At 38.5% G+C, this 25,957-nt stretch overlaps 1 protein-coding gene across 1 annotated transcript in view; it reads left to right on the forward strand.

Moving 5' to 3' along the window:
* Positions 1 to 25,957, forward strand: part of Uhrf2 (ubiquitin like with PHD and ring finger domains 2) — an 80,433-nt gene that overhangs the window by 4,379 nt on the left and 50,097 nt on the right. Inside the window, exons 2-3 of the mRNA XM_042686605.1 lie at positions 3,301 to 3,534; positions 17,639 to 17,898. Of these exons, the coding sequence (XP_042542539.1) occupies positions 3,301 to 3,534; positions 17,639 to 17,898 (494 nt within the window). The remainder of the gene's footprint in view (positions 1 to 3,300; positions 3,535 to 17,638; positions 17,899 to 25,957) is intronic.

Raw genomic sequence — 25,957 nt, forward strand, 5'->3', positions numbered from 1 at the left:
AGAGTGGAACATATAATGTAAAGGAAAAAAGTATGTGATAGTGTGAAGAGAGGTTGACTCTAGGCAGGTTACAGCTTTTGTTATAGGGCTTCATACCTTGATTGCTTAGGGTTCTACTCTAGGCATACTTTTCCTGTCAAATCAAGTTTAGAAAAACTACCATTCAAAGCAACTTAATATTTATTATTCTTGGTGATCATTTTGTAGAAACTAGTCAGAAGGGTTGAGAGTAGGAATGTCCCCCAAGATTCCTCTGACTCTTGGGTCTCAGACTTAATAGAAAAAATGCTTGTGAAGGCAGGGCATGGTGGCTCACAAGTGTAGTTCCAGATAGTGGGAGGCAGAGGTGGGAGGATTGCTGGTGGAGGCTGGCTAAGAGAAAAAAGCATGAGACCCTATTTGAAAAAAATAAAGCATAAAGGGCTGGGGACATTGCTCCAGTGGTAGGTAGAGTACCTTCTTAGCAAGCACAAAATCCTGAGTTCAAACTCCACTGCTACCGGAAAGGAAGGAAGAAAGTGGGAGATGGTCTCACCTTGTAACCCAGGCTGCTAGAATTACCTACCAATCCTCTTGCCCACAGCCTTCCAAATACAGGAATTGCAAGCCTGAACCACCATGCTCATCTTTATTCCTCCCTCCCTTGCTTCAGTCTTGGGGCTTGAATTTAGGGTCTCGGTGCTGTCCCAGAGCCTCTTTGTGCTCAAGGCTAATACTCTACCACTTGAGTCACAGTGCTACTTCTGGCTTTTTCAGAGTAGTTTATTCTGGCTTCAAACCCCAATACTCAGATCTCAGCCTCCTGAGTAGGTAGAATTACAGGCGTGAGCTACCAGCGCCCAGTGTTTATTCCTATCTTTATTGTGGGCATACTCTAGCTATTATAGAATCTTTTTCTACTTTAGATACTACTTTTTTTGTTTTGTAATTGTCAGTGTTCCTTGATTTGAATGTTTAGTCAGATTGGGTTTTTTTTTTCATTGCTTCCAGAATTGGTGTTCTTTTGGCTATTGTTCCCCCTCCCCCCTTCCAGGATTCTGAATTAGTGGAGTTCTTTGGATTTTTTTTTTTCTGATTATATTGACATCCTATTGATTTAATAGCTTATCTGCTTACTCCCTTGGGATATTTCTTATGCTTATTTAGACTAAGCATGATGTCTCTGTCTTTGTATGTATGTTTTGTAGGACTGTGCCTATACTAGTCAGTTACTCTGCCAGTACCCTAAATTGCATTTTCAGCCCCTAGGCAAACTAACTAATGTGAGATAATACCTAATTTAATTCCTTTACTGACAGTTTGTAACATTTTTGATCCCTTGTTCTACTTAATAAATGTGAATGCTTGTAAGTTGTCCTAGGTGTGTTCTTGGATTACGTAAATATACAATCACTGACATATGTGACTTTATAATTAAAGGAGAGAGTTACTTTTTGTTTGGTTGACTTTACAAAGTCTGGGTAGTTTTAAATAGTTGTGAATGGTGATTAAATATTACATTATAAGGAGAGGAAAATGACTGGTGTAAGTGTTTCTGGGGTAATGGTAGCCTGATCTTTAAGCTCAGTTTTCTTATTTAACTATCATAATGAAAGAGCCAGCAGTGTTTTATAAAGAAACAAAATGGAGAATTAGTTATCTAAGTGCTATTATAACAAAGTTTCAAAATGCTTTAGTAGCTTAAAACCACAGAAATTTGTTTTTGTTCTAGAGCTAGAATTCAAGATGTCAGTCATCTGGTGTTATCTTATAGCTCTATGGGAGAATTTCCTTGCATTTTTGTGTCTGTCTCTGTCCACATTTATATTAGCACCAGTCATACTTGATTAGCGGCTCACCTTAGTGACTTCATTTTAACTTAATTCCCTTTTTGAAGAACAGTTGGAGTTAAGAATTCAGCATATACGTTTTGGGAGGATATACCTCAGATCATAGGTTTTGCCTTTGTTTTAGTTTGCACTCAGGCCTTCAACCTTCCTCTAGCTGCAGTTGTTGAGCTATACACCTCAATACTTTTTTGTTTTCCCTTCTCTCTCTCTCTCTTCCTCTCCCTCTCTTCTCTCTCACTCCCTCTCCGCTCTCCCCCCCCCCCCCCCTGTTTTCTTGCTTTTGCACAGTTAGGCCTTAGCCTGCAGACCTTCCTATGACCTCTTCCATAGCTAGAATCAAAGATGTGCACCACTACACCTGGCTTGTTGATTGAGATGGGATGGGGTCCAGCTGACCTGGAACCAGATTCCCCCCAGATGCTGGAATTCAGCAAGCATTGGCCCTACTTTTGCATTTCTTCAGTCAAATGTGTACCCAGATTACCTCTAAATAACCTATTTCCAAGTAAGGTCAGATTCAGATGTAGGATTATTTTGGGGGTGGAAGGAGGAGGCATGAAGCTAGGGCTTTTTGCATACTATGTAGATGCTCTTCCACTGTACTACATCTTAAGCCTATTGCCTACTCTGGAGTAGGTAGGACTACAAACATTTGTTTTTTGAGGGAACACACTTTGACTTACAACTCAAAACATGTTATCTCAAAATATAGACAATTTATGCAAGGTAATTTATTTGCTGTTCATCCTGGAAGACTTCCTGATAAAACTTAATCTTTGAAGTTGCATAGAATTAAGAGAGCTTTAGGATACTTGTTTAAAATAAAAAAAAGAGAGAGAGAGAGAGCTTTAGGTAAATGGAAGATAACATGAAAATTTTACAGTGTTTCAGAAATATAAAGTATTTGACTTAATCACAATGAACACAAGGTCATAAAACAACTTGTTTTCAAAATTTACATTTTTTCCTTCCAGTGGATTCAGGCACTGTGGGTCATTAAAATATTTGTTGAGAAAGCTAAGTACAACTGTAATGCCAGCACTCATGAGACTGGAGTAGAAAGATCTTTAATTAGAGGCCATTCTGAGTTATATAGCAAAGCCTGTCTCTAACACTAAACCAAAAACAGAATTAGTGAGATCAGTGTAGAGGTGTGGTGGTAGTTGTTGAGGGGTTTTTTTTGGGAGGGGGAGAAAGGGTAGGGAAATCATGATGACGCAGGTATGCTTTTTAAAAAAAAAATTAATGACTAGCAGTTCTCTCTAGTTAATGTAGAGTGGTTCTTAAGAATTTATTGGGGTTCAGAGAAGGTACATCAGAGAACATAAGACTATGAATGGTTTTAAGATCAGTAAGTTTTCATGCTATGAACTTTATTTCAGTAGTTTGGCGTGGACATTTGGTCAACTGAAGATGTAGGAAAATTGTTTTGAGAGAAACATTTCAATAAATATTTTTCTTTTTTTTCTAGTTGGAAAATGGATATACTTTATTTGACTATAATGTTGGACTGAATGATATAATTCAGCTACTAGTACGCCCAGACTCTGATCTTCCTAGCACATCTAAACAGACGGATATACAGGCTAAACCCTGTTCTAATAGTCCACCTAAAGTAAAGAAAGCTGCAAGGGTGGGATCTTCCAGTCAGCCTTCTACATCAACTCGTGCTTGTCTCATTGATCCTGGCTTTGGACTATATAAGGTATGTCGTCTTCATACTTCTTAGTTGTGAGAATACTGATGTCTACTTGACTCAAGTCATCATGAATAAGTAAATACTGATTGCCATTTGAAAGTAAGATTGGGCTATTAATAGTTTTAACTTTTAAAAGTAGTTTTTAAAAGTTTGCTGTGAATTGGGGCTGGGAATGTGGCTCAGTGGTAGAGCACTTGCCTTGCATGCTCGGGCCCTGGGTTCGATTCCTCAGCACCACATAAGAAAAAAGCTGGAAGTGGCGTTGTGGCTCAAGTGGTAGAGTGCTAGCCTTGAGCTGAAGAGCTGAGGGACAGCGCCCAGGCCCAGAGTTCAAGCCCCACGACCGGACCCAAAAAAAAAAAAGAAAAAAGCTTGCTGTGAATTAAGCAAATACATGCATATGTTCAAAGAATGATAAAGAAAATACTTGTTATAATTCCATCAAATAGAATGATGTCTTTAAAGCCTGTGTGCTCCTTTAAGAATACATTTCCCTCTCTAAAAGGTAAACTATTTATTTGGACCTTTGTGATCATTTTGTTTTTCTTTGGTTTTATAATCTGTGTATATTTCTCTATAAATAATAATGTTGTTTTGTCTATAATTGAATTTTTTATTATGGTAATTCTACTTTCTCCAACATTGAGAGATTATTCTGGTGCATATAGCTGTTTTATTCTTTCATGCTATTACATTCTGTTTTATTAACATGCTACTATATAGTTAATCCATAATTAATAGACGTGTGGACTATTTCCAGCTTCAGCTGCTTTTAATAGTGTTATTGAAACTTCAATGTGTATCTTGATGCATATGTTCAAGAATTTCTTTAGATTTCTATCCAACAATAGAAGTTCTGATTGTTCACTCAATGGCTGCCATCAGACTTTCTTTTGTTCCATTGGCCTATTTGTCTACTCATGTGCCCATATCATTCTAGCCTTGTAGCGTTTTTTGATTTCTTCCATTTCCAGAACTTTTTTCCAGTCTTCAAGAGTGTTTTGGCTTTTGGGTTAGAAACAAATGAAACACTCGAAATTAAAATTGTTAGAATTATCAAAGCTCTACAAACCATCTGTTAGGATTTCAGTGGGATTGCATCTGCAGATCAGGGTAGAGATTGATATCTTTAACAATTCTGGGGGGTTATTTGTTTTTTATTTTTGTTTATGGTTTTGTTTTTGGGCTGGTCACGAGACTTGAACTCAGGGCCTGGGTGCTGTACTTGAGCTTTTTTGCTCAAGGCTAGCGTTCTATTACTTGAGCCACAGCTCCACTTTTAGCTTTTTTTGGTAGTTAATTAGAGATAAAAGTCTTTTGGGCTTTCCTGCCCCAGATGGCTTTGAACCATGATCCTCAGATCTCAGTCTCCTACTAACTAGCATTACAGGTGTGAGCTACCAGCAATGTTGAGTTTCTTAATTCATGAACATGTTCAGTCTTTTTATTCATGAACATGAGACATGTCCATTAATTTAGATCTTTTGACATCTTTTTGGGGAGGGTGGGGTGCTTGTAAGTCTTGAACTCAGGGCCTGGGTGCTGTCCCTGAGCTTTATTCTCAAGGCTGTCATTTTACTACTTGAGCCTAGCTCAACTAACAGCTTTTTAGTGGTTAATTAGAGATAAGAGTCTCACGGACTTTCCTGCTTAGACTAGCTTTGAAATGTGATGCTCAGATTTCAGCCTCCCAAGTTAGGTAAGAACACAGGCATGAACCACTAGTGCCCAGTATCTTTTAATGAATATTCTTGTTTGACCTATTATTGGTAGTATTATCTTCTTTTGTACCTGTACTGAAGCTTGAAGTCAGAACCTGGGCTCTGTCCCTTAGCTTTTTCATTAAAGGCTGGCACTCTTACCATTTGAGATTTATTTCTGGCTTTTTTGGTGGTTAAATGGAGATGAGTCTCAAGGACTTTCCTGATGAAGCTGGCTTTAAACCTTGATCCTCAGCTCTGGGCTTCTTAAGTAGTTAGGATTACAAGCTAGATTCAGCAATACCTGGTTATAAATGGTTATCTTTGTAAGTGATCATTAATTTGCTGGTACATAAGAAGTACTGTCGACTTATTTATTGACTTTTTTGTCCTACAGTAGTTTCAAATTCCATTATAATAGAGTGACAGTTTTATTTCCTCCTTTTCTATTTTTTGTAACTGGTTTATTAGTTGGGATGAATTGACATATTCAGATAAAGGTATATTAAACTCATATTTTCAAATGTTTTGAAAATCAAAATTTAATAGATGAAAATTTTATTTAAGGAAATGCAAATAGATTTAATTTGAGTCTTAGGAAAAATGCAAACATAAATATGGAAGGAATCAAGAAAGCTGGCAAAGAGCCTGGTGCAACAGCCTCTGTCTATTTACCTCAGTTAGGAGATTGAGATCAGGAGGATCATGGTTCAAGGTAAATCCAGGCAAAAAAGTTCGTGAGACTCCATGTCAGTCAGTAAACTGGGTGTGGTGTGTCAGCCTGTGATCCTTGGTGTACGAGAGACTATAAGTAGGATCACATTGTAAAGTCAGCCCTGGGCAGAAATTTTGGTCTCCCTGTCTGAAAAATAAAGCAAAAAGGTTTAGAGGAGTAGCTCAAGGGTAGAGTGCTGCCAAACAAGTATAAGGGTGTAAAGTTCAAATTCCAGTATGGGGGGGAGGGGAGAGGGGCCCAATAGACTGAGAGAACACCAATACATAGTTATGATTATTAACTGATATAGTTTGTCAGAATGTCAGAAAGTGGGGATCATTCATTATTAGAAAATGTCCTAGTATATTTTTTGTATTAATGAATAAAGAAAAAGTATCTAATTTAAAGCATTTTGTGTATCTAAATACAAATTTGAATCCATTCATGATTTTACACAAATAAAAGAGATGAATATGTCAGACCATGCTTGACATTATGCTTAATGATGATGAAAAACTCAAAAGTGCTCCTATTGAAAAATAAGAGCCAGTCAAGAAAGCCAATTAATATTGGTGTTACTTGATATCTTTCTGCAAGTGCTAGATAATACAGTAAGGCAGGAGAGAAAAAAATTTTTGAGAAGGTAAAGTTAACGATTACAGATAGCTGGGAAAACATATTTTAAAACAAACCTAATATTGTAATGCTATTAGATTTCCTTGCTGTAATCAATCAGTAGAGGGGGGACCCCCCCCAAATGCAATAAATTAGGATATAAATTGAAATTGTATCCTATGTAGTCCTCTCTCCCTCTCTTTCCCTTCCTCTGTTCTTCTCAGTAAATATCTTTTTGAGTATCCAGTTGTGACAAGTTCTATTCCAGTTGCTGTTAATACAATGATAAACAACTGTGGTTTCTTCATGGCATTTTCAAAGGGTCTAACTTTTGTTGTTTTGCTATTTTAAGGCACTGAAAATTAACTATGTTTTATCTATATCACCTATTTATTTGTCATATATATACTTATTCTGTTTTCTCTTGCCAATAATAAAATGCCACAGATTGGATGAGATTTGTATTTTTTTTTCTTGTTTTAATTTATAAGCTGGATGTCAGTGGCTCACACCTGTAATCCTGGCTACTCAGAATGCTGAGCCTTTTTTTTTTTGCTGGTCCTGTGGCTTGAACTGGGGACCTGGACACCATCCCTGAGCACTTTTGCTCAAGGCTACTACTCTACTATTTTGAGCCATAGCATGGTTTTCTGTGGTTAATTGGAGCCAAGAGTCTCGTAGTCTTTCCTGCCCTGGCTGTTTTCTGTGATCCTCAGATCTCAGCCTCCTGAGTAGCTAGGATTACAGGTGTGAGCCACTGGTGCCTAGCTTTCCCTGAGACTGTTATCTCTACTTGACCACAAAAAAGCCAGAAGTGGAAGTGTAGATCAAGGGATAGAGTGGCAGCCTTGAGTGAACAAGTTAAGGGACAGTGGCAGGTCACGAGTTCAAGAAGTATTGGCATAAACACACAAAAATTATGGCTTATACTTTTGTTGAAAGAGTAATGGTCTATATAGTGATAGCTTTTTTGTTGGTAGTCCCAATGTGGCACAGAGTAAGTGATACAGTGTATGTATTCTTACAAATTATAAATAACTATGTTAGTTAATTTTGCACATTTATTTATTTTTATTTTTAAGAGATAGTTACATAGTTGCTTACCATGTTGCCCAGGTTGACCTCAAGCTCCTGAGCTCAAGTAATTCTCTTACTTTAGTTCCCTAGTAGCTGAGACTACAGGTGCATCATGCCAACATTTCTGTATTCTACCTACCAGTGGAAATTAAAGCCAAACACAGCCTTTAACAGGGGATGAACTATATTTAAGCCTCAGCATTATCAGTATTCTACTTTATTTTTTCACATTTTATTTTTTAAATAAGTTGCTTATTTTAGAACATGTACTAGTAACTTTGTTTTTAGTACTTTGACCAAAATACCTGACAAACAGCCAGGTCCCGTGTGCCTGGGTATGGAAGGATTTGTCACTTTATGGTAGATAGGAGGCAAGAGAGGAAGAGACTGAGAACCAGGTGTAGCCTCCAGAGGCTTGCCTCCCGTATGACTCTTACCTCCTGAAGTTTCGGGAACCTCCCAAAATAGTTCCACTAGCTAGGAACCAAGTAATATTCCACACCTAGCCCCAAAGATCAAGCTCACAGTCTCCTAGCTACTCAGGAGGCTGAAATCTGAGGATTACAGCTCGGAGCCAGCCAGGCAGAAAAATTGGTGAGACTCTTACCTCCAATTAATCACTAGAAAACCAGAAGTGGCACTGTAGCTCAGTGGTAGAGCACCAGCCTTGAGCAGAATTGCTCAGAGACAGCACCTAGTCCCTAAGTTCAAGCACCAGGATCAACAACTACATACACATATTTTTTCTTTAATATTATTTGTGGTAGGGTTCTTGCTAGTGCTGCCTTGCACATGCTAAAAATTTGTGCTGCTGTTGAATTAATTACTAGTTCTAGACTTTCCTTTTATAATTGTAGAGGTTTCTGTAATTAAGATTGCTTTCTGGTGCTGGGCGCCGGTGGCTCACGCCTGTAATCCTAGCTACTCAGGAGGCTGAGATCTGAGGATCACGGTTCAAAGCCAGCCCAGGCAGCAAAGTCCATGAAACTCTTATCTCCAATAAATCACCAGAAAATGGAAGTGGCCTGTAGCTCAAGTGGTAGAGCGGGTCTTGAACTGAAGAGCACAGGGACAGTGCTCAGGCCCAGAGTTCAAGCTCCACGATCTACAAAACAAAACAAACAAACAAAAAAAAGATTGCTTTCTGAATAAACAAGTTTTTGTTTTTTTCTTCCTTTTTTTTTTTTTTTTTTGGGTGCTGGTCCTGGAGCTTGAACTCCAGGCTGGGCACTATCCCTGAGCTTCTTTGGCTCAAGGCTAGTGCTCTGCCACTGAGCCACAGCCCCACTTCTGGCCTTTTCTGAATAGTCCTGCAGGACGGACTTTGAACCACAATCCTTAGATCTCAGCCTCCTGAGTAGCTAGGGTTATAGGCATGAGCCACTAGCACCCAGCTTTTTTCTTCCTTTTGATTACAATATTTTGGCTACTCAAGATGAGCTGGAAAAAAAAAAAAGATTAGCTGGATATAGTGAAATTTCAGGTCACTTTATTCAAAACTAGAATGAGTAAACATTTAAGTAATATTAAGATGAAATTTAATCTGGTTATTTATTATCCAACATCTTTCTTATTTTGCTATATTTGATAACTGAACAATATTTGGTCAGTTCTTTTCCATTTTCCATATGCTGTAGGTATCACTACTAGGTATTACTACCTAGTTGTAAACTCTAGGTATCACTAATTAAATTAGAAGAATCTGGTCTGTAGAAGATTGTGAAGGGACTAGGCTTATTCATTCTCACTATATTGAACAGTAGTTGACTGACTATAGGAACTAAACTTATTTTCAGAATTAGGGTGTTCTTTTGATACCTAAGTTAATGTGGGAGACATATTTTGTAGTGGTTGTCATCTAGCCTAAATGATGTGTTTTAGATTGGTTAAGTTTTAAGGCCTAGCTAACAGTATAACATTGTTAAGCTTTTTACACAGGCTAGGAATGTGGCTTAGTGGTAGAGTGCTTGCCTAGCATGCATGAAGTCCTGGGTTCGATTCCTGAGTACCACATAAACAGAAAAGGCTGGGGGCTGGGAAGGTGGCTCAGTGGTAGAGCACTTGCCTTGCATGCCTGAGGCCCTGGGTTCGATTCTTCAGCACCACATAAGTAAAAAGAAACAACCCGGAAGTGGCGTTGTGGCTCAAATGGTAGAGCACTAGCCTTGAGCTGAAGAGCTGAGGGACAGCGCCCAGGCCCAGAGTTCAAGCCCCATGACCAGCAAAAAAAAAAAAAAAAAGAAAAAGCTGGAAATGGTGCTGTGGCTCAAGTGGTAGAGCTTTAGCCTTGAACAAAAGAAGCTCAGAGACAGTGGCCATGTCCTGAGTTCAAGCCCAGGACTGGCAAAAAAAAACCAATTTTTTTTTGCATGTCTTATATTAATTATAGGAAATACAGAAAAAAAAAATTGTCAATAACCATGTAAGACCATTGCTAGTTTTGTATTATACTGTCCCTTATCCATAAGCAATTCTTGATACCTAACCTTTTAAAATTTTGAATGCAATAGACAATACAAAAAGAATAGTTTAATGCAATAATGTGGCATCAGTATTTCTAAAAACTATCCAGATTATGAAACAGAGTAACAGTCCTCCAGGAACTTTGAAGAGTACTACCTTTTGCTGATTATAATTCCCTTTTGTACTTGTAAGCAATTATTTCCTTTATCCTGTTACTAACTTTTAACAACTTACTGGTTTATTAATCCTAACTTTCCTGTTTTTGAAATTAATGTAAATGGAACCATATTGCATTTTTAGATATATATTCTAATGAAACCCAGTAGGAGTGAATCATGTGTAGTGGAGAAACCCGTTTTCCTAGCTTAGCTGTCACATTTTTTTTAGCTGTGTATCTTTTGAGAGCAAGTGTGTTCATATCTGAACCTTACTGGAAAATAAGAGTTTTTTAGTTTATGATAATTATTATTGTTACTACTTTTTGACAGTGCTAATGTTTGAACTTAGGGCCTCATACTTTTCTACCACTTGAGCCATGTCCAAAGTCCTTGTATTATAATTATTAAAGAAGTAATTTGTCTAAGTGTTAGTTGTTAATGTTACCAAGTAAACTATAGGAAAATGAGAGGCTGTGCTGAGTTTTAATGTGTTGACATTGGGCATGTTGAGTGTAAGAAGACAATTGTTGCTGAGCACCAGTGGCTCACCCCTATAATCCTAGCTACTTTGAAGGCTGAGATCTGAAGTTTGAAGCTAACCCAGGCAGGAAAGTCCATGGGACTCTTATCTCTAGTAAGCTACTCAGAAAAAGTCAGAAGGCCAAGTGCTAGTGGCTCATGCCTTATGATTCTGGTTACTTAGGAGGGTGAGATCTGAGGATCATGGCTTAAAGCCAGCTCCAGCAGGAAAGTTCATGAGACTTTTTTTTTTTTTTTCCGGTCGGTCGTGGGTCTTGAACTCTGGGCCTCAGCACTGTCCCTGTGCTCTTCAGTTCAAGGCTAGCGCTTTACCACTTAAGCTACAGCGCCACTTCGGTTTTCTGGTGGTTTGTTGGAGAGAAGAGTTTCATGGACTTTGCTGCCTGGGCTGGCTTTGAACCGTGATCCTCAGATCTCAGCCTCCTGAGTAGCTAGGATTACAGGTGAGAGCCACCGATGCGCAGCCAGCACCCAGCCTCGTGAGACTCTTTATCACAAGTTAATCACAGAAAAAGCAGGAAGTGGTGCTATGGCTCAAGTGGTAGAGCTTTAGCTTTGGGTAGATAAAGCTCAGGGGCAGTGTACAGTTCCCAGAGTTCAAGTCCCAGGCCTAACAAAAAGAAAAAAGAAAAAGCCGAAAGTGGCACTGTGGCTCACGTGGTAGAGATCTATTCTTGAACAAAAAAGAAGCTCAGGGATAGAGTCCAGACCCAAAGGTGAAGCCCCAGGACTAGCCCAAAAGAAAGGAAAATGGCAGCCGTTTTATTTGTGTACATTATATTCTTGCTAAGTTGGCACTTTATGTGGATTTTCTTACCTTATCTCAAATATACTGCAAGGTATGTCTATGAGGCTGAGACAATTTGTTTTAAGGTAATTCCTTATAGGTGATAGATGGAAGACTTGAACTCAGGATCATCTGCAGAGTTGGAGTGTTTTCTGTAGGGGGAAAAAGTGATAGATGGAAGACTTGAACTCAGGATCATCTGCAGAGTTGAAGTGTTTTCTGTAGGGGGAAAAAGTGTTATATACTCAACAATCACAGATACTTGGGAAGTTAGGAAGGAGTTCAAGGCCAGCCTGAGGTATATAGTGAGTTCCAGGCCATCCTAAACAACATAATGAAGCCATGTCTCAAGAGAATAAAAACAAAGCCGTCAGTAGTGGCTCACACCTGTAAGTCTAGCTTACTCAGGCAGCTGGGATCTCAGGATCTCGGTTCAAAGCCAGCCTGGGCAGGCAAATCCATGAGACTCTTATCTCCACTTAACCACCAGAAAATGGAAGTGGCACAGTGGCTCAAGTGGTAGAGTGCTTGCCTTGAGCTAAAGAGCTCAGAGACATCATCCAGGCCCAGAGTTCAAGCTCTATGTCTGACAAAAAACAAACAAACAAAAAAACACCTATTTAAGTAAGCCCTCAGTATTTGATGTTTGGTATTAATGTGTTTTGGGGTTTTTTGTTGTTGTTGTTTTTGTCGGTCATGGTTCTTGAACACTGGGCCTGGGTGCTGTCCCTGCACTCTTCAGCTCAAGGCTAGCGCTCTCCCACTTGGGCCACAGTGCCACTTCCCATTTTCTATTGATTTATTGGAGATGAGAGTCCCCTGGACTTTCCTGCCTGGGCTGGCTTTGAACTGAGATCCAAAGATCTCAGCCTCCTGAGTAGCTAGGATTATAGGTGTGAGCCACCGGCGCCCAGCTTGTTTTGTATGTTTTTTGTTTTTAAACTATTCCTTGCTTACCACCATATTTCAGAGTGGTTGTCTTCTTCCTTTTTTTAGAAAACCAATATTTGCACTTGAATTCAAAGTTTTGTACTATCACTTAACTTTTTTGCTCAAGGCTGGCACTGACACTTTGAGCCACACCTGCAGTTCCACCTTTTTGCTGATTAGAGATAAGAGTCCAATTGGGAGCTCACTCCTGTAATCCTAGCTACACAGGAGGTTGAGATAGAGGATTAAGGTTCAAAGCCAGCCTGAGCAGAAAAGTCCCCGAGATTCTTATCTCCAGTAAACTACTCAGAAAAAGCCTGAAGTGGCGATGTGGCACAAGTGGTAGAACACTAGTCTGGAGAATAAAGAAGCCTCAAGTTCGAGCCCTAGGCCTGGCTAAAAAAAAAAAAAAAAGGCCTCAGACTTTTCCATTCAGGCTGTCTTCAGACCACTATTCTCAGATTTCAGCCTCAAGTAGCTAAGATTACAGGAGTCAGCCACCAGCACTGAGTGAATTATTGCTTTGTGGTTTTTTGTTTGTTGTAGTCATAGGGTTTGAGGACAGGGCCTGGGCTCTGTCCCTGAGCTCTTTCTATCAAGGCTAGCACTCTATCACTTTTTCTGGTGGTTAGTTGATTTAAGTCCATGAGATGTACTTTCCTGCCTGGCTTGGCTTTGAACCATGATCCTCAGATCTCTTCTTCCTGAGTAGCTAGAATTACAAGTGTGAACCACTGGCACCCTGGTGTTTGTTTTTTAATGAAACACTTGGACATGGAAGACTTCATATATATATAGCTGTTTTAAAAAAATATGAATAAATTCATCTATTAAGTGTAGTCATGTGAGTGACCTTTCCCTTGTGACTTTTCAGCTCATATTCGCCATATTTTAAAATTTTGTATATTTTATGTTTGTTTTTTTTCTTTTGCAGTCCTGGGGCTTGAACTCAGGGTCTGGGCGCTGTCCCTCAACTTCTTTTGCTCAAGGCTATCTCTAGTACTTGAGCCACAGTGCTACTTCTGGCTTTTTCTATTTATGTGGTACTGAGGCTTCGAAACCAGGGCTTCATGCGTGCTAGGCAAGCACTCTTACCACTGAGCCACATTCCCAGCCCTATTTTATTATGTTTTGACGTCATGAAGTATACAAGGGACCTTGCTGGCTGGGAGGACTGGGACCAGTGTTTTGTTTTGTTAATTTGGTGCTGGGGATTGAAAAGACTAGCTAATACTTAAGAGATCTTTAACCACTTGTCAGTGAACCTGTTTTTCATATTCAAAGCAAACAATCTTGAGCCAACTAGGTGGCTCAATTCTAGCTACTCAAGATTCTGAGACCTGTAAAATTGTTTGTAGTTCAAAGCCAGAAAAGTCTCTGTTTCCAAATAACAAGTAAAATGCCAGACTAGAGGAATGGCCCAATGATAGCAAGCAAGCCAAATGAGAGCTTGAGGCCCCATCAAGCTCTGGTACCAGCAAATAAACAAGCCAAGAAACTAAGCAGACAGTCCTGTATGTTCCATGCCCAGTCCACATACTAGCCCAAATACTCCTTTGTATTCATTACCCATAGCCATGTACCAGATAACTAGGGATTGCCCATTGACAGTATTCAGCTAATCTTAACCTATTCTACTCTGTCCTGCTTGTTTTGATTTTTTCCTCTGGAAAACAGTAAACGCTCTGGCCTGTGTTTTCTCCCTAGTAGTATCTTTTGCCTCTTGACCAAATCCGGTGCTTCCCTTTGTAGCCTTTAGTGCCTTTCTTTGGAAATGTTAAGTAATTCTTGCAATGGCATCTACCTCTTTATGTTTCCTTCAATTAAGATCCTGTGGACACAGTTGAAACATTCCTACCAACTACATTCTGTTTTCTTCTTTGTCTTTTCCTTTGCCATCTCCTATCTCAATCCTCTCTCTTCTTCTTTTTCTCCTATTTTTGGAAACAGTGCCTTGATTGTAGTCCAGGCTGGTCTCACAATTTTCCTGCCTTTTCCTGCCCCAGTCTCCTACCCCAGCCTTCAATCATGCCCAGCTTTTTTTTTTTTTCCTTCCATTTTGTTACTAAATGTAACCCCCCCCCCAAAAAAAGGGGGCGTAGTTCTTTATTTATGCTAGATTACTTAGAAAATTACCATGGAAATACCTGTTTTCTTGTTAATTTTCTTTTGACCATCAGCCATCCAAACCCAAACTCTGTCTACGAAAGAGTTATCTTTTATGTGCATTTTGACTCATTTGTTTGCCTTAACATAGTATGTCTATGTAATGTACAAAAGTTCTGAATTTAAGAGTACCCCGTCGCAGTTTAGATGCATTTTTTGTATGGTTCACTATAGTTAGTAGGATAATAAAACTTTTGATTTGTTTCTAGTTATAAATATAGTCTTACTTTATTCAACAATTGTCCCAAATTATGTCTGGTATTTAAGCATTGGCGATGTTTTTCTGTTAATTTTTTGTTTCTCTTAATTCTTACTACATTGCCAGATATTGGAGTATCCAGATAACAGACCTACCTGCTAGTTTGTTATATTTGATAGCAAATTCACTTACTTCATTTATACTTCTTACTAATCCATAGTAAGGTTTATATTGTTTAGAAGGTTTTGTTCTTTTTTTAAACCTGGGCGTTGTCCCTGCGCTCTTTTGCTCAATGTGAGTGCTCTACCACTTGAGCCACAGTGCTACTTCTGGCTTGTTTTAGTAGTTTATTGGCGATAAGAATCTCAAGAAATTTCCTGCCCTGGCTGGCTTCGAACTTTGATCCTCAGATCTCAGCCTCCTGTGTAGCTAGGATTGCTAGCCACTGGTGCCTGGCTTGTTAATTCTTTTTGAGATAATGCTTAACCATGGAGCTTATTAGGCTGGTCATAGTTTGTGATCCTAAATTCTGGAATTAGAGATATGCCCAACTTTGCCCAGAGTTTAAGGTGATTTTTACTGTTAGCATTTCAGTATCATAGAGTACAGCAGTGTTTGCGTACTGCTGTAAGAATGCCTACAGCTTGATTTTCTGTGAAAGAGTAGAAACCTTAGTTTATTCTCCCAATTATCATAAACTTTAATGTTGGTTTTTTTATTGTTTCTTTTAGATGTGTTGCCTATAAGAGGCTAATTTCCTTTAAATTTGCATCCATAATTCTTACAGAAGAAAGATGCTTATTTCCACTTAATGCATGAATAAATTGGAGCAGTGAGTAGCATGTTCCGTATCTGCTTTTTTATCATATTTAGCCTGGTTGGCCCTTATGTCCTTTTTTTCCCCGTTCTTACATTATATTAAACTGTCCTACGAGTGATTTTTTTTTTTTTTTAAGGTAGTACCTTAAGTTAAATGTTATATCCCTTCTGGTAGTGAAAGTTAATACTTTTGGCAAGTTTCAAGGTCATAATGCCTTCAAATACATGATCTTCCATTTCTTCAGCTTTCACTTAGAGCAAGTTAACTTTTGGGAGTCTTTGCTTCAGTTAAACATATAAAATAGTAATTATTAAGCTTGTTAAGATTGGCAAATCTTAAGTAAGGCACCTTATAATACATAGCTCATGTGTATTTAAGATTTAGTATGTACTTTTCTCTTTAAGCCATACCAACTGTCAGAATTCTTTTTAAACACCTTGAAATACTCTCTTACCTTCAAGGGAAATCTGCTTTGAGAAAGTGATGATCATGTATTAATTATTTCGATTTTTTTTTTTTTCCATCTGAGGCCAGTGCTCCAACTTGCTATCGAATGCTTTACATTCATTGGCAGGCACCCTACCACCTGAGTCATGTCTTCAGTCCCAGTTTTTTTTAAAGGGCTGTGTATGTGTGTGTGTGCATGCATGCACATATGCATGTGTCTGTATGTGTGCGTTTGTGCACCTGTGCCAGTCTTGTGGGCTTGAACTCAAGGCCAGGGCACTGCCCTTAAGCTTTTGTGCTCAAGGCTAGTGCCCTACTACTTGAGCACAGATCCACTTCTGGCTTTTGCTGGTTAATTGAAGATAAGAGCTGGGCTGGCTTTGAACTGTGATCCTCAGATCTTAGTCTCTCAAGTGTTAAGTTACAGGCCACTGGTGTTTTAAGGGTTTATAAAAAGAAAAAATTGAAGAGTTTTTTTTTTTTTTTTGTACTTATAGACATTTGTCTGCAATGTCCTCAAATCTTTTAGGAGAGGGTTTTGTGCGTTTGTTTAAATATGTTTCATTTCTTCTTCTATGTGTGTGTGTGTTTTATGTGTGCCAGTACTGGGTCCGAACTCAGGATGTTGCACTCTTCCTTAGCTTTTTTGCTTGAGGCTGGTGTGTACTCTCACTTGAGTTATACCTCTGCTTTCAGCTTTTGGTAGTTAATTGGAGACTTTTCTGCCCATGCTGGCTTTGTACTATCATACTCAGATCTCAGCTTCCTGAGTAACTAGGACAACAGTATGAGCCACTTAACGCCAGACCATTTCTTAATTCTTAATTATCAATACTATCAGATTAAATATACTATCAGATTAGATAGTTTAGTTCTGGATCATTTACTAGATTTGGTTATGTGTCTTTTGGCTCTGTTCTGACATTTTAATCTTTTTCTTTGAGGGGGTAAATAAATTTATTTACCTAGTGAGTTACTAAGTAGTGGTGAAACTTTTTCATTTTGAAGAGATGAGTTAACAATACAGTCTTGTTCTTATGCATAATTCTCTTATTTTCTATTTTTATTTAATATTTTCTGATTGGAATATGTGTGTGTGTCTTTTAGAAATATGAAGATATTCATGGAACAAAATATCAACATAGTTTAAAGTGTTAAATTTTCATTAAATACTTGTAAGAATGATTCTTGGCTACATAAGAATTATGTAGCCAAGAATTTTTATAAGTATAGTGTATAAGTATATGTGTACAGAGTAGGTACAACACTTGTTTCAATGAAGGAAATTTAGTGGAAAGTTAACTTTCATCTTAAATACCAAGTTTAAGATAGTATAATCTAGGTAGAATAATTTGGATCTTTAATCATTTCAAACATGAGTAGCTGCAAAAATTGCTTATCATAATCTCAGATAACTTGAGTTATCATAAACTAAGGTTTTTGAAGCAGTAGAAGAAAGTAAGCTTCATTAACTCATTTTAAACTTTTTTTAGGTAAATGAATTGGTGGATGCCAGAGATGTCGGCCTTGGTGCTTGGTTTGAAGCACATATACATAGTGTTACTAGAGCTTCTGATGGACATTCACGTGGCAAAACTCCACTGAAGAATGGCAGTTCTTATAAAAGGACTAATGGAAATGTAAATCATAATTCCAAAGCGAACACAAATAAATTGGACAATGTACCCTCTACGTCTAATTCAGACTCTGTTGCTGCTGATGAAGACGTTATTTATCATATCGAGTATGATGAGTAAGTGCTCATGCTATTGAGGACTTCATTCATGTTTTTGTGCATAGAAACAAGCCTGGTGTTTCTACATTATTTTAGTCTTTTGAAGAAATCTTTTAGAGGTCATGTATAATCTATTACTTTTTGTTTGGTTTGGTGATTGTTACCTAGTGAGTAAGGTCCCTTCAACTCCTAGTCATCTGGTGTGTAAGTGGTTTGTTTTCACCATCCTAATATTTGGCTTAATTTAGGATGTTCAGGTTTCTCTTTGTCTTTTTACTATAAACAGTATTTTGTAACATGGAACATTAGAACAAGGTAAAATATTTTAAAGAGCTTTTTATTGAAATAATTTACATATAAATTGTTCGGTTCAATGGGTACAATTTAATGTTTTTTAAACACATTCACAAGATTATACATTATTACAAACCAAGTTTAGAATATTTTTTGTTCCTCTAAAAGGAGTTTCATTCTCATTAGAAGTAACTCCAATCCTCTGACAAAATATATTCGGAAATACTACTATGGAAATGGTGTTCAGACTTGGTGTTGAGAGCCTAGACTAACATAAATTTTAGTTATTCCTTGAAAAGTATTTCAGAGCAAGGTGCAGGTGGCTCACACCTGTAATCCTAGCTACTCAGGAAGCTGATATCTGAGGATCATACTTCAGAGCCAGCCTAGATAGGAAAGTTCATTAGACTTAAATCTCTAATTAACTCCCAGAAAACTGGAAGTGGTGCTGTGGCTCAAAGTTGTAGAGTGAAAAAGCTCAAGGACAGCGCCCAAGCCCTGAGTTCAAGCCCTATGATAGCCAACAACAACAACAAATTTTCAGTATAAAATTTACTGTTTGGATAAATTCAGTAAATGTTACTAAAAACACTATATGAACTTAAGTCTTCTCTCAAATGATACCTTTATGTATTGAAAATATGTTACCAAGTTCTTGTTGTGTGTAAGAGTTCAAATTCTTAGATTGGTGTGAATTTTCTTAAGATGATATAAGAAAACTTATATGCCTGGAAAGTGATTTTAAAAAATAGAGCCCTTTAAGTTTTCTTTTTCTGATACTTCTTGTAGTTATGGCTAGCCTACTTACTGATAATTTGTAATGAGCCATCATTTTGCTTTTTATCTGTAAGGGTTGCCAGTCAGGCCGAAGAGAGTCTATTAGAGGAACCAAACCACCTGCCTGCACCAGATGTAGGTATGCAGAGCTTTGTGTAGTGTGTCGCAGCTTGACTAATGTAGAGAGAGATTATATAGGGAAAGGTGAGGAGGAGGTGTGGTCACAGTGGATATGGAAGTGATTCCCCATCCTTTTGCTGACTCAGTCAGGTAATTAACAGTTTCAGGTGATTACTAGTTTTGGGCAGGTGATTTCTGGTGAAACTACATGCTGTTCTTCATGAAGGGGAAGGGGGCTATTCTCCCAAGCAGACCTAACATCATCATGATTAAGGATAATGGAACCAATAATGAGAATGAGTATAAAGTTAGGGCATTTGCCATACCTAATAATGTTGGTGAGTATGGGAGTACAATAGAAAAGAGGTTAGAGTCAGTGTATGGAGATAGTAAGTTTATATGTCATGACATAGTGGCAGCGTTAGTTGTGGGAGACTTTGGCTAGGAAATAGTGTTTTAAATTCTTCACTGAGTTTTCTCTTGACAAGCTGGAGAAATTACTAGGAAAACTGCTATGTAAGATCTCAATCTAGCTAATAAAAATTTTTATTTGGTTAAAATACATTGCAGAATGGCACAAAAAGAAATAACAGTACTGTATGAAGATTTAAACATTAACTGAATCAAAGCTTAATATGCTTCACAGATTTTTTATGGGGGGGGGGGGCAGTTAGTGCTGGTCCTGAGGCTTGAACTCAAGCCTTAGGTGCTGTCTTTGAGCTTTTTTGTTCAAGGTTAGCAGTCTACCACTTGAACCATAGCTCCATACCTGGCTTTTTGGGTTCTCTCACTCTTTCTTTCTTTCTTTCTTTCTTTCTTTCTTTCTTTCTTTCTTTCTTTCTTTCTTTCTTTCTTTCTTTCTTTCTTTCTGTCTTTCTTTCTGTCTTTCTGTCTTTCTTTCTGTCTTTCTTTCTGTCTTTCTTTCTGTCTTTCTGTCTTTCCTTTTTTTGTTGTTGTTGTTGGTTGTGGGCCTGAACTCTGGGCCTGGGTGCTGTCCCTGAGCTCTTCAGCTCAAGGCTAGCTAGTGCTCTATCACTTAAGCCATAGTACTACTTTTGGCTTTTTCTGCTTATGTGGTGCTGAGGAATTGAACCCAGGGCCTTATGCATGCAAGGCAAGCACTCTACCACTGAGCCACCTTCCCAGCCCTCCTTTTTGTGTTCTTAATTAGAGATAAGCATCTCATGGACTTTACTTTCCCACTGTCTTCAAACCATGAACCTCAGATCACAGCCTCTCCAGTAGTTAGAATTATAGGTATGAGCCACTGGTGCCTGACAGCTTCAAGGTTTTGAAATCTGATTTTAAAGTAAGATGATATAGAGAATAGACCCAAATGCTTGAGTTTGGTGTAACATTAAGAGCAAAAAGCACAGTATCTTAATGTTTACTTGGCTATTATACAGTGGGGTTACAATTACATGGGCAAGGTAATGAGTACATTTCTTATCAAACATTGTTGCTTCCTCCTTTGTTTCCCCTTCCCATATCTCCCCCCCTCGCCAAAGTTGTAAAGTTTGTTTTTTGACATAACATCTTTTTATTTATTTATTTTGGTCAGTCGTGGGGCTTGAACTCTGGACTTAGATGCTGTCCTTGGCTCTTCAGCTCAAGGCAAGCGCTCTACCGCTTGAGCCACACCACCACTTCCAGTTTTCTAGTGGTTTATTGGAGATAAGAGTCTCACGGACTTTTCTGCCCAGGCTGGCTTTGAACCGTGATCCTCAGATCTCAGCCTCCTGAGTAGCTAGGATTACAGGTGTGAGCCACCAGCACCCCCGACTCGACATAACTTCTTATACAGCTCATTAATGGAGAAAATGTCTTGATTAGAATGAATGTCAATAGTAAAAAAAGAATCTAGGTCCAAAATACTAAAATATTCTAAAATATTCTTCCATGAGTTAAATGTTTCAGTCTTGGTAACCCAAAGGTATAATAGATGAACTTCCTTTTAAAGAAAAGATAACAGAAATGGGGCTGGGAAGGTGGCTGAGTAATAGAGTGCTTGCCTAGCATGCATGAGGTCCTGGGTTCGATTCCTCAGTACCACATAAGCAGAAAAAGCCGGAAGTGGTTCTGTGGCTCAGGTGTTAGAGCGCTAGCCTTAAGCTGAAGAGCTGAGGGACAGTGCCCAGGCCCAGAGTTCAGGCCTGACGACTGACAAAAAAAAAAACAAAACAACAAAAAACAGAAACTTAGTTGTAAGTAAATGTCATTTACATTTCTAAAAAGGTAAAAAGAATGGGCTAGGAAGGTGGCTCAGTGGTAGAGTACTTGCCTTACATGCATAAAGCCCTGGGTTCTATTCCTCAGCACCACTTAAGCAGAAAAGGCCTGAAGTGGCACTGTGGCTGAAGTGGTAGGGTGCTAGCGTTAAGCTAAAGACCTGAAGGAGAGAGGCCAGGCCCACAGTTCAGGCCCCCTGACCAACCAAAAAAAAATAAAAATAAAAAGAACTGTATTAAGGATAGTGTAAAATATATAAAATAGTGGATAAAAATCTGTATAACAAATGGATGGTATAATGTCCTAAAAAGAGTGTCTTTGTGATCTGATCTGAATATGATAATCTTTTCTTCATCGTCATTAGAACAAATAAGTTTTAAAAAATGATGGACTACTTGCTAATTTTAATAAATCATCAAGTTCTTTGGATTAAAAAAGAATATATTGAAGCAGGGTACCAATGGCTCATGCCTGTCATCCTAGCTTCTCAGGACACTGAGATCTGAGGATCATGGTTCAAAGCCAGCTGGGGCAGGAAAGTCCATGAGACTTATCTCCAAGTAACCACCAGAAACCAAGTGGCTCTTTGGCTCAGGTGGTAGATCCCTTTCCTTGAGCTGAAGAGCTCAGGGACAGTGCCCAGGCCTAGAGTTCAAGCCCCAAGACTGACCAAAAACAACAACAACAACAACAAAAAACCCAACAACACTGAAGATTGCTGTTGGAGCATTTCCCCGATTCTATCCCAAAGAGACAGTCATCTTGTGTTGCTTTGATTGGTCCCCAAACTCCTGTGCTTGAGTGATCCTCTTACTTCTCAAGTGGCTGGAATTGCAGGCCCATGCTACTGTGCCCATCTGTGATAAACATTGGTTGAATATTAAGCTTCAGGTGAGTCAATAGAATGTAGCTGTCAAATGGATGATGTTGAGATTATACTGGACTGGCTGTTCCATATCCATAATATTATCCTCCAGCTCCCATGCTTTAAAAACAATACCAACACGACCAGGTTCATGATGGTAAAAATCAAAATATAAACTTATAAATCACAATGAAGAGTAATTGAAAGAACTAAATATTTAGCTTGAAAAACTTGAAACATAAGAACTTTTATTGTGAACGCTGTCTAGTGGAAATTTCTATATAACACACTGGTAAGTTTCAGGATTAACCAACCTACAGTCAGATCTCTTAAAGGCAGAGAATAATTTGACTTGAGAAGTAGCCAATTTGGAAACAAGCATTGGCTATCTTCCACTTTAGAGACTTTGTTAAGTTACCATTACCAAATGTGCTGGTACTAATTGTGCTGGTACTGAGAATTGACTTCAGGGCCTTAAGCTTGGTAGGCAATAGAGAATTTACAAAGTTAGTGATTGTAGATGACATATATCTTCAGTGTAATTTTTACTTCCAAAACATTGTTTCTCAGGTTCACCTTTTTAATACTTTAAGTGGGCTGTCATCCTATTCCAGTTATGTACTAACTAGGAACTACCATAGTTTTATCAGTAAACTAGCTGTTTTTCTCATACTAGAGTAAGCTGAAAGCATTTTGTCTATTTGACAAACTTGTACATTAGCATTATCTCCAAACCTCTGAGAACCTCGAGCCAGTTGTCCTTAAGCATAGGTGAGAGAGGTATCCTACATGGGATTCTACATGTGCTCCACTGTTTGAGCCATGCCTCTGGTTTGTTTTTCGGAGACTTTCTGCTGGGCTAGCCACAAACTGCAACTCTTCAGATCTCATCTTTTTTATTCTTTATTATTTTAATTGCTATTAAATGATTCATCTATCATCACTTTTTGTTTGTTTTTGTCAGTTGTGGGGCTTGAACTCTGGGCCTGGGCGCTGTCTCTCAGCTCTTCAGCTCAAGGCTAGCACTCTGCCACTTGAGCCACAATGCCACATTCTGGTTTTCTGGTAGTTAATTGGAGATAAGAGTCTCACGGACTTTCCGCCCCAGCTGGCTTTGAACCATGATCCTCAGATCTCAGCTTTCTGAGTAGGATTATAGGCATGAGCCACTGGTGCCTGGCATCACCCTTGTTTTATTTGAACTCAACCAATGTGGTTAGTGTTCCAAGAGAAAAATTAAGACTATAGATGTAGAAACTATTTTTGTTTTTTTGTGCTGGTACTGAGAAGTGACTTCAGGGCCTCAAATTTGCTAGGCAAGCACTCTACCATTGGGCCATGTCCCCACCTGTAAATCGATTTGAAAAGCACCTTTTAGTGGACTTTTACAACTTAGCTGTGAGGAGAGCTACCTCCCTTTCCTACCCCACAAAACCCTGATAATGGGAACAAATTATACCTGAATGAAAGCTCTACTTTCAGAGGTATTTTTCTGCAAAAAAAAAAAAAAAAAAAAGGATTAAAAGTAAGCAAATGTCAAAGTAATATAGTCAGTTATAAATTATTAGTCAGGAAGACACCAAGTTTTCTCTAATTTTGGTAAGCGTGCACTTGTTCACCATGCCTGAGTGTTCTTTATTCCTATCAGCTATGTTCTGCTTAACATATTAAAAGTTGAGTTGAACAGTTGTAAGGATCCTTCAACATCCAAATTCACGGAAACAGTATTCTTGAGAAAGTAGATCCTGAAGCTACTGATGAAAAGCAGCAGGAATCTTGAGACAATAATTTCCTTAGTGTTTCTGACAGGTAATATCTATGGAATATCTCACAGTACTTTAGATAATGTTAAGCCTTATGTGCGGTATTTTCAACTCACTTTTTTTTGTCGGTTGTGGGGCCTGAACTCTGGGCCTGGGCACTGTCCCTCAGCTCTTCAGCTCAAGGCTAGTGCCCTACCACTTGAGCCACAGCACCACTTCTCGCTTATTTTCTGCTTATGTGGTACTGAGGAATCGAACCCAGGGCCTCATGCATGGTAGGCAAGCACTCTACCACTGAGCCAACTTCCCAGCCCCTCAACTCACTTCTTATAAGTAGGGTTTTTTGTTTGTTTTGCACCAGTACTGTGGCTTGAACTTGAGGCCTTATACACTCTGCTTGGCTTTTGGAAACATAGCTTGCACTCTATGACTTGATCCATACCTCCAGTCCAGCTTTTTTCTTAGTAATGGAGATAAGAGCCTCATAACTGCCTGGTTTCAAACTGCAATCTTTGTATCTCTGCCTCCTGTACTCAACTTACAGGCATGAACCACTGACATTTACCTATAATAATGTTCTTTTTGTTTGTTTGATTTTCTTTTTCTTTTTTTTTTTTTTTGCCAGTCCTAGAGCTTGAACTCAGGGCTTGGGCACTGTCCCTGAGCTTCTTTTGCTCAAGGCTAAGCACTGTACCACTTGAGCCACACTACCACTTCTGGCTTTTTCTGTTTATATGTTATGGAGGAATCGAACCCAGGGCTTCATGCATGCTAGGCAAGCACTCTTCCACTAAGCCACATTCCCAGCCCTGATTTTGTTTTCTTAAATAGTAATTCATTTAGGTCTAAGTCCTATGATAGCTTCTAAGGGATAAGAAAGTGATAAGTAAATATGGAGATTATTAGTGGTATTTTTGTTCATGTGTAAATGTTGTGGTATTAGAATTTAAGTTAACTATTACAGATATTGTAATAGTTAACATAAATCACTGAGAGCTATTGTTTATAGGTTACAAATAATGGTAAATTATTCTATAGGGCAGTTGATGAATAGGCAACTGAGTTTAGTTAAGCCCACAATTGCATATGGTGGATAGGCATATTTAGACTAAGGATTATACTTTGGTTAGTTGTTGGCAAGATTTGAAGTAGATGAAATTGGGAATTTTGCATTTTGATTCCTGATACAATTGGGAATTACTTCTGGAGTCTAAAAGTGGAATTGGGCTAGTTCTAACTGATAGGTTTATTATAAGGACTAGTGGTGGTTAATGGCTTTTAACAGTCCATTGTCCTGATTGAAGCATATTTGTGATAATAGCCATTATTAGGATTAAGGATTTTGTTTGCTTGTATTAAAAGTATTTGATAGCAGCTTCTGTGGAGTGGGTAATTGATTTGCAATTAGGATGGGAATAATAGCATGCTTATTTCTAAATCCACTAAAATTAATAGATACTGTGATTATAATACCTGAGAGAAGAGTTGATATAACTTCAGGGTAATTTTTTTTAATTATTAGTGAGCCAGACACTGGTGTCTCATACCTATAATCCTACTCAGGAGGCAGATCTTTCGATGGTGGTTCAAAGCCAGCCTGGGCAAGAAAGTTCGTGAGACTCTTTATCGCCACTTAACCTTCAGAAAACCAGAAGTGGCGCTGTGGCTCAAAGTGATAGAGCACTATCCATGAGCAAAAGAGCTTAAGGATAGCACCCAGGCCCTGAGTTCAAGCTCCACATCCAAAAATACATAAATAATCATTATTTTTTTATTGTTATTATAATGTACAAAGGGGTTACTGTTTCATAGGTCAGGTAATGAGTCCATTTCTTTTTGGACAGTGTCACCCTTTTCTCTGTTTTTTCTACCTGTCCCAGCCCTCGTTGTAAAGTTCATTTTATTTTTTTCTGGTACTCCTGGGACTTGAACTCAGGGCCTGGCCACTGTCTCCAAGCTTCTTTTGCTCAAGGTTAGTACTCCACCACTTGAGCCATGGTGCCACTCCTAGCTTTTTCCCAGCCCCTGT

Source organism: Dipodomys spectabilis, unplaced genomic scaffold (assembly GCF_019054845.1).
Source record: "Dipodomys spectabilis isolate Male_0828 unplaced genomic scaffold, ASM1905484v1 ptg000098l, whole genome shotgun sequence".
Lineage (NCBI taxonomy): Eukaryota > Metazoa > Chordata > Mammalia > Rodentia > Heteromyidae > Dipodomys > Dipodomys spectabilis.